This window comes from Cucumis melo, chromosome 11 (genome assembly GCF_025177605.1).
Source record: "Cucumis melo cultivar AY chromosome 11, USDA_Cmelo_AY_1.0, whole genome shotgun sequence".
Lineage (NCBI taxonomy): Eukaryota > Viridiplantae > Streptophyta > Magnoliopsida > Cucurbitales > Cucurbitaceae > Cucumis > Cucumis melo.
In genome coordinates, this window is record NC_066867.1 from 30,784,830 (window position 1) to 30,799,149 (window position 14,320).

Genomic DNA, 14,320 nt, shown 5'->3' on the forward strand with positions numbered 1-14,320 from the left:
TAATTTTCTTTTATCAAAAAGATTTTAAATAAACCAACTCTTCAATCATATTGATTCCAAATTTATAAAACCATTTCTAATTTTATTATAATGATTTAAGTATGAGAAGAAAAAAACCATTCATGAATTTAATTTCTTAATTTCAAAGGGTTTGGACATATAGAAAAAACTTGATTAATTAGTTATAAAAGGCAATAGTTAGTTTGATATTTTTTGAAGAACAATAAGTTGAGATTTATTCATACATTCATTTTAATTCACACCATGGCCACCTTGTTCTTTGTCAGCCTTCACAATTTTGCTCCTCTTGCAGACGCAGCCGCTCTGTTTTCTAATATTTTCTATGAAGCCGACGTAAAAGTCTCACGCACACAGTTGTCGATGATCACCGCAGACCGTTCCCGTTGGTTCGTCGCTGTGCTCCATATTTGGGAACCCTTCTTCAACGACTACTATATCGATAAAGATATCACTTCAAGAATTTCTCTCCCAACATTCCATTGTCATATGAATAGAGCAAGAAAAGATCATTGTTCTTCAATGAACATCCGTATGCAGAAAGGCCATAACTACCTTTTCCTTGAGTTTAAAAATTCAAGTTAGTATATATTATTATATATATATATATATCTCTCTTAATTATACTCATTTCTTCATCATCACCTCAAGGATAATATATATATATATATATATATGCCATTTCTTGACTGTGATTCTTTTGTTGTATGCATTCTTGGATTGATCTTGATGTTATTAGCAAAACAAAAACTTGTATGGCAAGATACATTTTGTGTTTTAGGGTTTAGGTCTAGATTTCATAAGATTGGTTTCAATTTGGGTTATTAGGCTTCAAGATAATGTCATAATTTTGCATTTTACCACAATTTTTAATTTTAACGGTGGAGAAAAATAATAAAGCTTAATTAATTTAAATTAATTAATATACATAAACATTGAAGTCAAAATTGAGTATTTTAGTAAAGAAAAAACAAATTTCAAGTATAAAAATTATAACATTTTAAAAGAACTAAATTATTGAAAATTAAAAGAAAAAAAGTATAAGCTTAGTTTAAAATTTAGAGAAATGAAAATGGTTATATTAATATCACTAATTGATTTTTCTTGTTGTTATTAGAAAAAGACATATATCGGAGAATGTTTTTGTCACCTTCACGAGAGGAGGATTTAACCCAAACTCAAATTGATAATCAAAACTTTTTCAGCATTCATTCGAGTGATTTTAGACGCATAATAACAGAAGTATCTCATTTACCAAATGATTTGGGTATTAATTAAATTACCACTTTCCCTTTTTTTTTTTTTAGTTTTATATTTATTAATGTATATGTTTTAAATAAATTAATTAAATTTATGTTTGTTTGTTGGTCGATCGCAGTCATCGTTGTTACCGTTACCAATTCACAAGTCAAGTTCTCTGTTTCATCTAAAGAGATTATTCTTACAGAAGAGGTAAAAGGTTCGTGTTTATTTGGATTAATTAACTTTCTAAAGATTGGATTTTGAATGATGGGAGTTATTAAATTTTGTAATTTAGTCTTAAAATGAAATAAATATCGAAGCTCAAGAACACGTTGTTGTTGTTGTGATGTTATAACCTCAAAGTTATGACACACGAACAAACCGTTCAAGAAGAATAACAATTATATCTTAAATTCATGAGTTGATCTTTGTGTGGTGCAGGCTGGAGATTGTCAAATTATAGGCTATGAAGGGGAAGTCGAAACTCGATTTCGAATCATTCTCCATCCGACTTCGTTTTTCATTTCATTGTCAACTCATTCAGATGTTATTTGGTTTCATAAGACAATTAGCAACTATGCTATAATCTCTATCCAAACCTTAGAATGTTATATTGATTATGCAATTCATTTTCTCAATATATGACATGAAAATCTAGTATATAAGCACAGACGTTGTTGTTTTTTTTTTTTTTTTTCTTTTTTTAACAATATACAAGATGTGGGAGAGATCGGAAAATAATCCACTCAAATATCTCAACGTGGTCGATATATTCTTTTTGGACCAAATTTGTAATTAAACCTATAAACTCCTTTTCTAAGTATATATAGAATTTTGTCATGAACATAAACCTCCAAATCCATCTAATGTTAACAAAATTATATTGTTAAAGTACACCCAAAGGAATAGAATTCTGTCAAATATTTTTAAATAATTCTATATGTTTTTCTTTTTAAGAAAGATACTAAAATAAGGAGATGTATGCATTATACTTGAATGCATGAGATAGAACATTGACATTGTAGCTACCTAATTTTATCCTATAATTTCTTTTTTATTCTTTAAAATATATAGTAATTATTATAATGATTAAGATATATATTTATTAAAGGATTATAATAATAATTATTATTATTATTGTTTAAATATTTTATTAAAAGGAAAAATAAAAATCATTAATAATAAAAACCATTTTAAAAAATTAAATTCATTTATCACATTTTCAAAAGTTTTCTTGGTTTTTGAAAACACCGGAAAAAGGTAATAACAATGCAAGAAATTTTACAAGAATGAAGTTTATACACTTAATATTCAAAAACTAGAAACAAAATTTTTATATATTTTTAAGAGTTGATATTAAATTTATTTTTTAAAAAACCTTTCTTTAAAATTATATTCTTTATGTTTTGTCTTAGAGTTCAAAATTAAATCTATATTTTACAAGGTTTACTAATCAATTTTTTTTTTAATAATCCACATCGATTTCGCTGAAAAAAATTATACGATAGAATCTAGAAATTTTTGTAAGTTCGTTATTTTTTTGTGTTCGTTATTTCTAAATTTTTGAGATTTTTGAAGTGAGGGATCAATTATCTTTGGAGTCTGAGATTTGATTTCAAGAAAAAAAAAGAATTTAATCAATGTTTAAAATAAATAAATAAATTTTGAGAAATTGTAATAATTTTTCATTTTGTTAAGGTGAAGAATTTTTCCACAACATAGTTTATAATTAATATTGAAGTAATGAGCAAGACATAAAAAAAATCTTCGTTTTTCTAAATGATTGGTGACAATTCTTTTTTTTAAAAAAAAAAAATTAAACCTTTTAAGGACGTCGTCTCAAGTATGTGCCGACAGATACCTCCTTAACACTCACCCCATGCTTTTAGGTCGTAACAAAGATGAAAATATACGTTAAATCTTTTAATATTGATTTAAAATAAAGAAAAGAAAAGGTCGAATAAGATAAGTCTATAGATTTTAAATTTTAGTTTAACTTTATGCATGAAAATTTTAAACGGTCTTCTCTGAATTTTAAAGTTTGGCTCGTACTTTCATAGTTTTAAAAAAGAAGAATAAGAAGATCATCTTGTTTGATAATTATCTTGTCTTTAAATTTGTTTCTAGTTCTTGAAAGTTAAGTGTATAATCATTCATTCTTACTTGTAAAATTTCTTGCATTGTTATTACTTTTCACCAAATATTGATGAAATTTAGAATCTAGTTAAAAATTCAACTCTTTTACCTAAAAATGACCAAAGCGATTATTTTAAAAGAGAGATCTTATAGCAATTAAAGTTAAAAGATTGTTAAGAAAGTTTTGAATTTTTAGTGATCAGCTTTGATATGCATATGTGCACAAAAATGAAAAACATGTAAAAAGGGGGTGGAGGGTCATGAACGTAACTATATACGAGACAACTAATTTTGGTGATCAATATATGGTGATCAAAAGTTCAATATTCCCAAACATCTGAAGTAGAGCATATATGAAGAAATGAAAGCATATAGAATCAGAAACAAACAAGATAGGAAGCATGTATATTGACACAGCAACTCAAAAAATGGCGGGTATGATTTTCAGCTGCAATGAAGAACCAAACCATCTTGGAGATGGAAGCTGTGTAATAGAAAAAATGCAACGGAGATGGACATATTAGGAAGAATTGTCTTGCTCCTCCCGTTGGAACTCCCCCCATTACCATCATGTTCTCATCATCCTATACACATACATACAACAGTACACACATCATCAAACTGTTATACCCATAATTAATTGATCAAAGGGATTTTTCATTTCATTAGTGAATAGTACCCGTGTGTTGTAAGCAATTTCCCGTCTTAAAGATTTGAACAGGGCTTTCGTCGTTGAGACATAAATCACAACTGTTGAATTAAGAAGAAGAAGAAGAAGAAGACGAAATTTCATTAGATACTCTTTAACTATATGTGTGTGTGTGTGTGTGTGTGTGATTAAACTGCTAATTAAAGGAAGAAGAAGATGGTGTTTTTGTTTGATTACTTACAATACTCGCCGGACAACACACGTAAGTCGGTGAGAATCTTCAGGAATTCATCTGAACGAATTGCAAAGAAAACACCCATATCAACTGGGTACATAGGTATTCGGCGAGCACGTGCCAATAACAATGCTGAGAATTGCAAATATCCCGAACCTGAAATCAATCATTAACAATTAACAACTTTTAATCAAGATTACACGAAATGTTTCATACCCTCTGTTCTTTCTTTTCATCGATGGCTTCTATGAATTTCGATCTTGCTCATTGTTTAATATTTCTGAGTATGAATTAGTAGAAGCAAAAACAAAATCCAAGAAATTTTCCGAAAAATTATTGCATTCTATAATTAATCACCGCAAAAGCAACTACTCAATCAAAATACCAAATATCATAAACATAAAGAAGTTTCAATCAAGATTAGAGATCGGAGAGATATCGTTCTCAAAGAAAGAAATCACCGCACTCAATGCAGAACAACGATTCTGGAGATTAAAAGAAAATACGGAAATGAACTAATATCGTCTTCAAATCGGAGATTGAATCAAAATTTCAAAGCAGAGAAAAATCATCCTCAGTTCAAGAAATGGCCGCAACGAGGAAATTAAGAAGTTCAGTTAAAGTCAAGATTCATCGGAAAAGAAATCACAGCACATATAACTCAACAGCGATTCTGGAGATTAGAAAAAGAAATTCCGGAAATGACCGAATATCGTCAAATCGATACACTCAAAATTTCAGACCAAAGAAAAATCATCCTCAGTTCAAGAAATTGCCGCAAGAACAACATTCAGTTCAATTTCAAGAATCACAGCACACAAGACACAACAACGAGAAAAGAAATTCCGGAAATGACACGTCAAATGGAAGATTCAATAAAATTTCAGAGCAGAGAAAAATCATCGTCAGTTCAAGAAATAACCAAAACAACGAGATTCAGTTCAATTAGAGTCAAGATTCATCAGAAAAGAGAACTGAAATCACCAAACACACGGCACAACAAAAATTCTAGAAATTATAAAATCAAGAAATCACCAGAGCAACAAGAACCAATTAAAAACAAATAAAATCTGGAGAAACAAAATAGAACAAAGAGAGCGTAATACTTACGAGGTTCGTAAAATCTGACGGGAATGGTGGACTCAAATCGATTGAGATAGATAGTAACGGAAAGTTCATCTGTGAACATATTAGAGATATTAGTGTGCAAGAGTCTAAGGTACAATTTAGCATGAAAAGAAGTGTAGTTGCCGGCGTAGTTGGGATTAAATTGGTAGGAAGTGAAGAATGCAGGAAAAATCCGAAGCACTACAATGAAGTTATTGCGAGGAGAAACCACAAAGGACAAACATGGGATTGAGCAATTGATTTGAGCAGTATTGGAAAGGTTAGCTATTGGCAACAGTAAGCGCCTGAGGGCATTCCCTCTTTCAATGTGAATGGTGAACATCGACATACCGATCGGATGAGGAGGAGGAGGAGGAGAAGGAGAAGTAATGAGAGTGGAGGTGTTATTTGGCGGGTGAAGATTACGCATATCGATCATGCCTCCTCTCACTTCCTACATATCTCTATTTATATATTTATTTCCCTCTAATTTCTTTTATTGCATTATCAAGAAATTGCTTTCTAGTTTTCAATTGTTTTCTTTTTTTTCAAATAGAAAAAGTTGACAAAATAAAATTCCATTACATTTTTTGTATGGAGAGTAAATATTTTCCGCAATCTCCCTTTTTTTTCAATTTAGTGTATTGACTTTTAAGTACAGTCCCATATCATGTATAATTTTTTGAAAATCGTACTTATAGGTTAACGATAAAACTTTTGAAATTATTTACGAATATAGCAATATATAACAATCTAGATATGTCTATCGTGATACATATAGATATAGATTGTAGTCGATTTTGTTATCTTTTGTAAATGTTTTGAGTGGTAAAATATCTCATACGTTAGTTAGGTAGGTTAATGAATTTTCTCATTGATTCCAGACATTAATTGATACAGTTCATTTTACTTTTAATTTGAAAGTCTTATACATTTTATAAACTCAATACGTAAAATAAATAGAGATTTGCTCTACTACATATTTTGAAAATATTCTATACATATAGTATAACCAAAGTTTTCTTTAGTATGATTTTATAGTTATACTAAGCTAGTATGACAAAAATAAAATTAATACAAAATGTTTGGTGATGTTCTTGATAATTTTGGTTAGATTTTCAAAACTACTCTTACATACTTCTTTACATTTTAATTAAATAGTTTTTAAATAGTGTGATTTACAAAGGGTTTGTAAATTACTTTAAATTTCAGTTAATTAGTTTAAACGGATTATTATGTAAATTTTTAAATTAACTTTAATAATGACCGAAAACTATTTTATTAGAAAGTAAACTCATAACTCCTATATAAATAGATAATATTTTGATACTTACAAACCAAATGAAAATCGTACTCAAAACTTAGATAAAAAAAGTTACATTTTTCTTGGGTATTAGAGGTTCAATGTTCCACAACAAAAACCTATAAAAACTATCTCATACTTTTTTCCACAAAAATTTCAAAACTTTATTCTTTTTCTTAGGAGAATCGGAAAATTTTATGGAGAGAAAATGAATTTAAAAATGGAGTAATGCATATATGATCTCTAGGGTAAGAAGCAAGAATGTTGATCCATTCTCTTGTGAAGCAAATCACTGTAGTGTTCCAACGTGTTGACTCAAAGAACCAAACCAAACCAATTTGGTCAACTTCATTGAACGACCAAAAAAATCCTTGGGTTTCAAAGCAAATGAAAACTTGATTTCATAATCTTTGTCATCGAAGCCTCCTGCCAAGCACTCTCTTCTCTGCACAAACATTGACAGTTCTTTTAGTATCAATCTCTATACATTCAAATGCTATATAGTAATGCCAAAGTTACCAAACAGTAGTTCTCTTAGTATCAATCCCTAAACATTCACATTCATGGTTGTATCACGTAAGTCTCTAAATCTAAAACGTGTTCAAACAAGTTACTCAACAATCCTTAAACAAAACTCAACGTTGATCGACGTTATAGGTCCATGAATTTTAGAACATATTCAAACAAATTGCCCAATAATAATTTCTTTGTAGTATGAATCTCTACACATTCCATGTTGCAATCCATAAGTCCTTTAGTATTCATCTCTAAGCATTCAATGTTTCCTTCTCATAAGTCTCTAAATTCTAAAACATGTCCAGAAAAGCTATCCAAGATCAGCAGTTTCTTCACAGCAAGTCCCTAAGCATTCCGTTTTAGTATGAATCTCTAAACACATTTCATGTTGTATGTATCTCATAGGTCTCTTAATTTTAAAGCAAGTTGAAACGAGTTACCTAATAATAATTGCTTTAGTAACTATCCCAAAACATTCAATGTTGTCTCGTAAGTATCCAAACAAGTAACCAACAACAGTTTCCTCACTATCAACCCATAAACATTCAATGTTGTATTTCATAAGTCCTTGGATTAATTATAGAACATGTTCAAACAAGTTACCCAACAATATAATAGTACCAATCCCTAAACATCCAATGTTGTTTGTTGTATTCATGGGTCTCTAAAGAAGTTACCTAACAATAAAGAGTATCAATCTCCTAAGCATTCAAGATTGCATCTCATAGGTCTCTCAATTTTCAAAATGTATCCAGACAAGTTACCCAACTTAAAATTTTGTGTCTTATTATTGGATTTATGAGATAGTTTATAGACATTGTTCTATATTTTGTATTACCTCTGCAGTAAGAAGAGTCGCCCCAATAATCTCACCATCAGCTGTTCTTCCATAAAACTTCACTTGTGAAGTCGATGCAGTAGCAAAAACTGTTGAAGAGAGACAAATTTCGTTAACTTACAAGAACAATTTGTATGTGTAAATTGCACATAAGGTGAAGAGAAAACGAATTACTTGGACCATTGTATTCAGATAATCGCGCTACTGTTCTCTCTGAAGTTTACTGCATCAATTGCCACGAACAATTTGAGATCAAATTTGCTCACTTCCCTGTTTTGGGGAAGCATCGTCCAATGAAGCCAGAGATCGAAATTTCCCATCTCCTAAAATCAAATTAGAACAATCAAAAACAGAAATCTCGAATTGAGAGCCTAATCCAAACGCTTTTAAATTTAAGGCTTTTTTTCCGCAAAAAGAAAAAAAAGGCCCAAAATTCTTCGGAAACAGAACGTACTAGTTGAAGAGATTAGGTTGGCGGATCAGAAGCCACTGGGAACAAGAATAGTCAAGAAAAGATCGTCGTCGGCCAAGATAAGACGAGAAAGTTCTTGAAGGTCGATGTTGAAATTGTAATCGCCGTCGCCAGCGGAGAAGATGGTGAAGAATGGATCGAACATTTGGAAGAATACAACGAAGGAATGAGATTCATCGGAGTAGGAGACAGAAAGCGACACCGATGCGGAGGAGTGAGAAAATCGAGCTCCTCAGTTCACCCAATCCAAGAATTTGGAGCGTAAACATGGCGAGAGAGAATTGAAAAATTATTTACGATCATCACTAAAAAGACAAAATCTATTATCTATCAAGCTTAAATATTTTGTCAACTATTCTATTTTAGATAATTTATCATTCTTTTCATCTTTTTTTTCTTTTTCGCGCTAATCTAATTTATTGGAATACCAACTCGTTGAGATTAGAAAAAGAAAAAAAATGGAGGATTGGTTATCTTCTCCGGAGAGGTGGGGAGAGACGATTTCGGAGAAAGTATTATCAGTTTACAATACTCTTCCAAAGAAAGGCAAACCTCAAGGTCGTGAAGTCACTGTCTTGGCTGCATTTCTCCTTTCTTCTCCTTCACCACAAGGTTCTTTTTCAAAACCCTAAACCATTTTTCCCCCCCTACAATTTTTAATGTGTTAATTTGTCTTCTTCTTCTTCTTCTTCTTCTTCTTCTTCTTTTTTTCAATCAATTTAGATTTGGAAGTTGTGGCGTTAGGGACGGGGACGAAGTGTCTTGGTCGCTCGCAGTTAAGCTCAAATGGTGATGTTGTGAATGATTCACACGCTGAAGCAATTGCTCGTAGAGCCTTGATGAGGTTTTTTTTTCATTTCTGTATTTTTCTTGTTGTCTTTTTGTAGTTTGTGTGAGTTTCATGGTCTCTGATTTTTGTATGAACATTCTCTATGATTTTGTTTGTTTTTGGTGTCTAGTAACTGATGAATTATACGTTTCTAGGCTTTTATTTTTCACTGTGCTAGCGGCTTTCTGAAGTTAGAGATATTGGGGTATTTGGTCACTCGATGGAGTCAATAACTATGGGTTGATACGTTGTGAGTTCGTCAATAGTTGTGAAAACTAGATTAAGAAAGTAAGATAGTGTTAATTGGTAAGTGTGTAAAGTAGAGATAGAGGAGAAGATTGAGTTCTTTGTCAAATGTGAGCAATATCAAAAGAATAGGAAGATGGAACTACTTGATAAATGTGCAAGTTTAATAGTGTTTGCTATTGAAATTGAGTTGTTTGTACTAACCTAAAGTAGGTGGGTCAAATAACCGGTTTGTGTTTGAGATTGACTTATTAGCACCTTATCACTTTCCCAATCGGACTCTGTTTACCAGGTTCTTCTACACACAGATTCACCATCAGTCCCAGAGCAACTGTGAGAGTGAACATCACAAAACGAAAAAGATGCGGTGCGACAATGTAAACAACTTTTTGCTTCAATTAGATGAGGAGGCTGGAGCTGAAAGAAAATATGTCATGAGAAAGGGCTGGAAATTGCACTTATACATATCTCAGTTACCATGTATATTTTCCATCAATTGAATATTGTTTTTCAAAAGAAAGTTTGGTATATTAATTTTGAAATTTAATGCTCGTGCATCAATTTATTGTGATTGTTCTTTCTTGGGCTTATTGAAGGTGGCGATGCTTCATCACCACCTACTAGAGATGTCCAACCTAGGTCAGATAATGTGGCACCATGTTTGTTCGATAAAGGTATGGATACTCTACCACAGGATCAAATGGAAGACAAGTGCATTTAGCTTGCTTAAATTTCATGTTTTAGAGGGGAATGTAGCTTACCATCAAAAATTTTCTTCATTCATGAAGAATGTACGGGTGGATTCAAATTTCAGGGGATGATTCACAATGCAAAGGCTCGGTTCAGAGAAAGCCTGGTCGTGGTGATACAACATTGTCAGTCAGCTGTTCTGACAAGATAGCTCGATGGAATGTAGCTGGACTTCAAGGTTTGTCATATGTTTAACCTTGTTAATAACATGCTGCAGTGAGCTTATTTGGGTCATAGTAAGTTATAGTCTGGTGAAGTAGCATTGGAATGACGTTTAGTAGCCCAAAAATATTGCCAAAGCACATGTTTGGTGTGAGTTATTGTTAGCCACAACTCGTAACTTTTATCTTCACTTTTGTGAGTTATTTGAGCATGCTTGGATTATTTAATTTTGATTAGCTACTGCCAATGTGTTTTGTTATATCTTTTGCCATCTATAGTGGTGTTCTTTACATCACTATTTGACTGACTCTATTTTTAAGGTTTTTATTTGTAATGTAGAAATGCTTATGCATTAACTGAAATGGTGTCCCCTTCTTATCAGGAGCTCTTCTCTCGTACTTTCTTCAGCCCGTTTTTCTTTCCTCTATAACAGTTGGATTATCCCCTCATAGTGCCAAAAATTGTATAGTAGAGGGACAGTTGAAAAGTGCAGTATGTGACAGAGTACAATCGTTTTCAAATGAGCTAATGACTTCCTTAAAGGTGAATCAGGTATATTAAGCACATATCTTTGGTAAAATGTGGCAGGAAAAGATGACTAATTTATGCTTTATAACTTTTTTAATTCTATGTGTTAAGTGGATTTGCAGCCACTATTTTGTACAGCTCCAATACCACCGAAGGAGTTTCAACACTCAGAGTCTGCTTTAAACACTATTACTTGCGGGTAATGTCTTAACTAGATTAAATGTATGTGCAAGAGTTAAAACATAATTGTGTAAAAATAGAGTTATCTTATAATCCATCATATTTGATCTTTGCCTCGGAAAATTCACAGGTACTCTATCTGCTGGAATAAGTCTGGCTTGCATGAGGTCGTTCTTGGAACTACTGGAAGAAAGCAAGGAGCCTCTGCTAAAGGGGCACAGTATCCATCTACAGAGTCATCTTTATGCAAGTAATACCATCACTTTAAGCATGGTTTCACTTGCTTGTGAATATAATTTAGCTATTCTGATCAGTATTGTATAAATTTCTCAGGAAGCGCTTACTGGAAATGTTCTGGTCACTTAAAAGTGAATGCACTAGTAAATTTCCTTCCACCGACATTCCTTATAGAACACTGAAGGTAAATTTTATTTCCATTCAGCCAGGACACCTATTCTACCTTGGAGAGAAACTGATATGAAGTCTCATCTGTAGAGGTCTCGCGTCGTGAATGCACTAATATTGTTTATCATGCTCTATTAGATACAGACTTAGCTCTTAACATGGAAATTGTGAGGATTTTCCAAACTACATAGTACAACATGCATCTGTTTATCTTGTACTGATTTTTTTCCCTATTTCTCTCGGTGCTATTTTCTTGCCAACTTTAAGAGGTTAACACAGTAGTTTAAGATGAAATAAACTAAAACCATATAATCTTTCAAGGAGTAGAAACATGGAGGAATGATGTGCAAGCCATTGCTCGTAGAACTAGGTAGTCCCAAGATATTATTCAATACTAGCAATAGCATAGCAGGTTCTCGCTTTCCTTGTTATAACTGTCACGAAAAAAAAACGATTAGTCCATTAGTGATAATGCTGCCACCTTAATGTTTCAATCCATTGCAGGATGGATCTCAAGATTATTATTTAACATCTAAAATTTTCAAGGAACAACCAGCTTTTAGGAACTGGATATCAAAACCGATAAACTACGAGGCTTTCTCCTTTGGATGTCCGTGAGGTACGTGTTTTGTTTGCCTTCTATTTTTATGGCAAACCCAAAGACAAAGATAAAGGGGTGAATATAAATGTTTCTCAATGGCCTGCCCCCATGTTTGAAGACAATCTTGTATTGTGCCAGTGAATTAGTTTATGGCTCTTTCATTATCATTATCTTTTATTTTCAACCTCTCGAGGTGCCATAGGATGTTATAACAACAAATCACACGCTACAAACATATGAATTTCAACTAGTATAGATCATAATAGCAATTTTGTTCTCTTGTTTCATCAAAAGTAATCATGACTACTACTCCCTCTCTCCCTCTCTCCCTCTCTCCCTCTCTCTATCACCCACCCTGATGTTTGATTTGAAAAGCTACACTTTTTGCTTATTTCAGTTCTTTTAGCATGTCATGTGCTTATTTTAAGGATCGTTTGAGCTCGAGTTAAGATTTGTATAAGATCATAATGTTAGATTAAGATATGTATGTAAGATTGGTTGGTTTGGGTTCTTAAAGAGCAAAGAACATTGGTGTTTAGTTTTGCCTTTGCAGAAGAAATATTGTGAAAGTAAAGGAGGGCATTTTCTTTCTCTTTTTTGTACGTTTTAGAATTTTCTTACATTTTAAAGTATTTAGTTTTTTTATTATTTAACTATTAATTGAACTATAACTTTCAACTAAAATAATTGAATGCACTAGAGTTTACTAATTGACTAATTGGGTATTGAAATAATTTCAACTTGCTCTTACTGTCTTAATTAATTTTGAGCTCACCAATTATTTATTAGCAGTTTATTGAATAAATGTGTCAATTTAGCTAAATAATCATCAAATTTTGAAACACAAGAACTAAATGAAAATTACGTTAAGGATTACTAATTTCTTTTTTCTTCTCAAGTATGATATAGATAGGTTATTAGTGTATATCTTCGCGATAAGATTAATAAATTATATTTTATGGTTGTTTATTAAACGGTTGTCGAATTTTTCAATTTACGGATATAACGACGTGCTGTCAAAATCAAGGGAATGACATCCCATACAAAAAATAAAATGAAATGACAATGTTGTCACTAAGTTATCTTAGTGGTGTGTACACTGTTTGGTTGTAACCACATATTTTGAAGGTTACTTTTGACAATTTGTAGCCTTAGACTTTTCTAATTCCTATCTCTAAGAATTCTATTTGCCATATGAAAATTAATCCCCTTGTCTTCTTGTCATTGAGATTAGAAGCACTAAGCTTTGAATTCTATTAACATCTCATTAATGCATAATTGATGTTAGAAGAAACCCTGTTTTGAATAATTTTAGATAAAGACAATTGTTTAGTAATTACTAATTAGTTTGTTTTTGTTTATTTGTTTCTTTTTTTACTATATTTCTTTTTAAATCTCTTTTAAAATTTAAAAATCATAGTATTTTAAAGACTTTTCATTTCTAGCACAAATACCACTAAATCAAGCATCACTATAGACAAAATATTTACTCTTTTTCTATAAAAAAAATGACATTTTTATCCAACAATGGTTGAACACGTTGTGGATGTGGCACATACATTTATGTCTTTTAACTATATAATTTTATTACCATACACAACTCAAGTTGAACTAAAGATTCAAACATATAATTTAATGGCATTTCGTTCGAGTTTAACTAAAACAATTTTTTACCGTTTGATTAATAAATAAATATCTTAAAGATAAGTGTAAAAGTGTCCATTAAAATAGTGTTTAGATATGGTTTGTATTTATTTTATATTTCAATTTGATAGTTCCTTTCAACACTTTTGACCTCTTTGGCATATGTTAGAAAATACTTTTTTCTTCATTTTGGAATACAATTCTCATCATTTAATTTAAAAATTAGGAAAAGTTTTTTTTTTTTTTTTTTTTTGGGTTCCTATCCACTGTTTTGAGTATTATTATCTCAATTCTAAATTTAAAAAAATATATACATATAATATATTATTCTTCCTTTTTCAATTTAATTTTATAAATTTAATAACAAATATAGCTTTTAATTAGCCTATAATTTTAATTATGTTGTAAATAATATAAATTATATATAAAAATGTTTCGGATGAAAATATCCCAAACTCA

The 14,320-nt window shown here is 31.2% G+C and overlaps 3 protein-coding genes and 1 long non-coding RNA gene across 7 annotated transcripts; 2 read left to right on the top strand and 2 right to left on the bottom strand.

Annotated features, from left to right (window-relative positions):
* The first annotated feature begins 252 nt into the window (after positions 1-252).
* LOC103497732 (uncharacterized) lies at positions 253-1,730 on the top strand. The gene is made up of 4 exons (XM_008460042.3): positions 253-598; positions 1,136-1,285; positions 1,397-1,477; positions 1,702-1,730. Exons 1-4 carry the CDS (start codon positions 265-267, stop codon positions 1,728-1,730), a joined length of 594 nt encoding a protein of 197 aa, XP_008458264.1. The 5' UTR covers positions 253-264.
* A 1,941-nt stretch (positions 1,731-3,671) lies between these two features.
* On the bottom strand, positions 3,672-5,819 carry LOC103497731 (uncharacterized). Its single transcript, XM_008460041.3, has 4 exons — positions 5,391-5,819; positions 4,287-4,436; positions 4,076-4,146; positions 3,672-3,980 (listed from the first exon to the last, which is right to left on the bottom strand). The coding sequence occupies exons 1-4, from the start codon at positions 5,815-5,817 to the stop codon at positions 3,774-3,776; spliced, it is 855 nt and encodes a 284-aa protein (XP_008458263.3). The 5' UTR covers positions 5,818-5,819; the 3' UTR covers positions 3,672-3,773.
* Positions 5,820-6,939: 1,120 nt separating this feature from the next.
* LOC103497723 (uncharacterized) lies at positions 6,940-8,647 on the bottom strand. The gene is made up of 4 exons (XR_539472.3): positions 8,499-8,647; positions 8,219-8,367; positions 8,045-8,133; positions 6,940-7,135 (listed from the first exon to the last, which is right to left on the bottom strand). It is a non-coding gene; the product is annotated as an uncharacterized LOC103497723 (long non-coding RNA).
* Positions 8,648-8,974: 327 nt separating this feature from the next.
* Positions 8,975-12,510, top strand: LOC103497724 (tRNA-specific adenosine deaminase TAD1). Of its 4 annotated transcripts, XM_017046811.2 has the most exons (11): positions 8,975-9,128; positions 9,240-9,360; positions 9,884-10,071; positions 10,188-10,265; positions 10,406-10,519; positions 10,886-11,055; positions 11,154-11,230; positions 11,342-11,461; positions 11,545-11,632; positions 11,944-11,986; positions 12,121-12,510. In XM_017046811.2, the coding sequence occupies exons 1-11, from the start codon at positions 8,975-8,977 to the stop codon at positions 12,150-12,152; spliced, it is 1,185 nt and encodes a 394-aa protein (XP_016902300.1). In that variant the 3' UTR covers positions 12,153-12,510. The 4 variants fall into 4 exon arrangements, with proteins under 4 accessions (XP_016902300.1, XP_008458251.1, XP_050947919.1 ...); XM_008460029.3 differs by lacking the exon at positions 11,944-11,986; XM_051091962.1 differs by lacking the exon at positions 11,944-11,986 and having other exon boundaries at positions 10,886-11,046.
* Positions 12,511-14,320: the final 1,810 nt, after the last annotated feature.

Bases quoted from the DNA above. Each gene is read 5' to 3' on its own strand.
- LOC103497724 (XM_008460029.3), top strand. From the start codon at position 8,975: ATGGAGGATTGGTTATCTTCTCCGGAGAGGTGGGGAGAGACGATTTCG. The intron at 11,231-11,341 runs GTAATGTCTTAA...GAAAATTCACAG, and splicing joins TTAAACACTATTACTTGCGG to GTACTCTATCTGCTGGAATA. The intron at 11,462-11,544 runs GTAATACCATCA...TAAATTTCTCAG, and splicing joins ACAGAGTCATCTTTATGCAA to GAAGCGCTTACTGGAAATGT.
- LOC103497731 (XM_008460041.3), bottom strand. From the start codon at position 5,817: ATGCGTAATCTTCACCCGCCAAATAACACCTCCACTCTCATTACTTCT. The intron at 4,147-4,286 runs GTAAGTAATCAA...TTAATTCAACAG, and splicing joins TGTGTTGTCCGGCGAGTATT to TTGTGATTTATGTCTCAACG. The intron at 3,981-4,075 runs GTACTATTCACT...GTATGTGTATAG, and splicing joins AAATTGCTTACAACACACGG to GATGATGAGAACATGATGGT.
- LOC103497732 (XM_008460042.3), top strand. From the start codon at position 265: ATGGCCACCTTGTTCTTTGTCAGCCTTCACAATTTTGCTCCTCTTGCA. The intron at 599-1,135 runs GTTAGTATATAT...TGTTGTTATTAG, and splicing joins CCTTGAGTTTAAAAATTCAA to AAAAAGACATATATCGGAGA. The intron at 1,478-1,701 runs GTTCGTGTTTAT...TGTGTGGTGCAG, and splicing joins TCTTACAGAAGAGGTAAAAG to GCTGGAGATTGTCAAATTAT.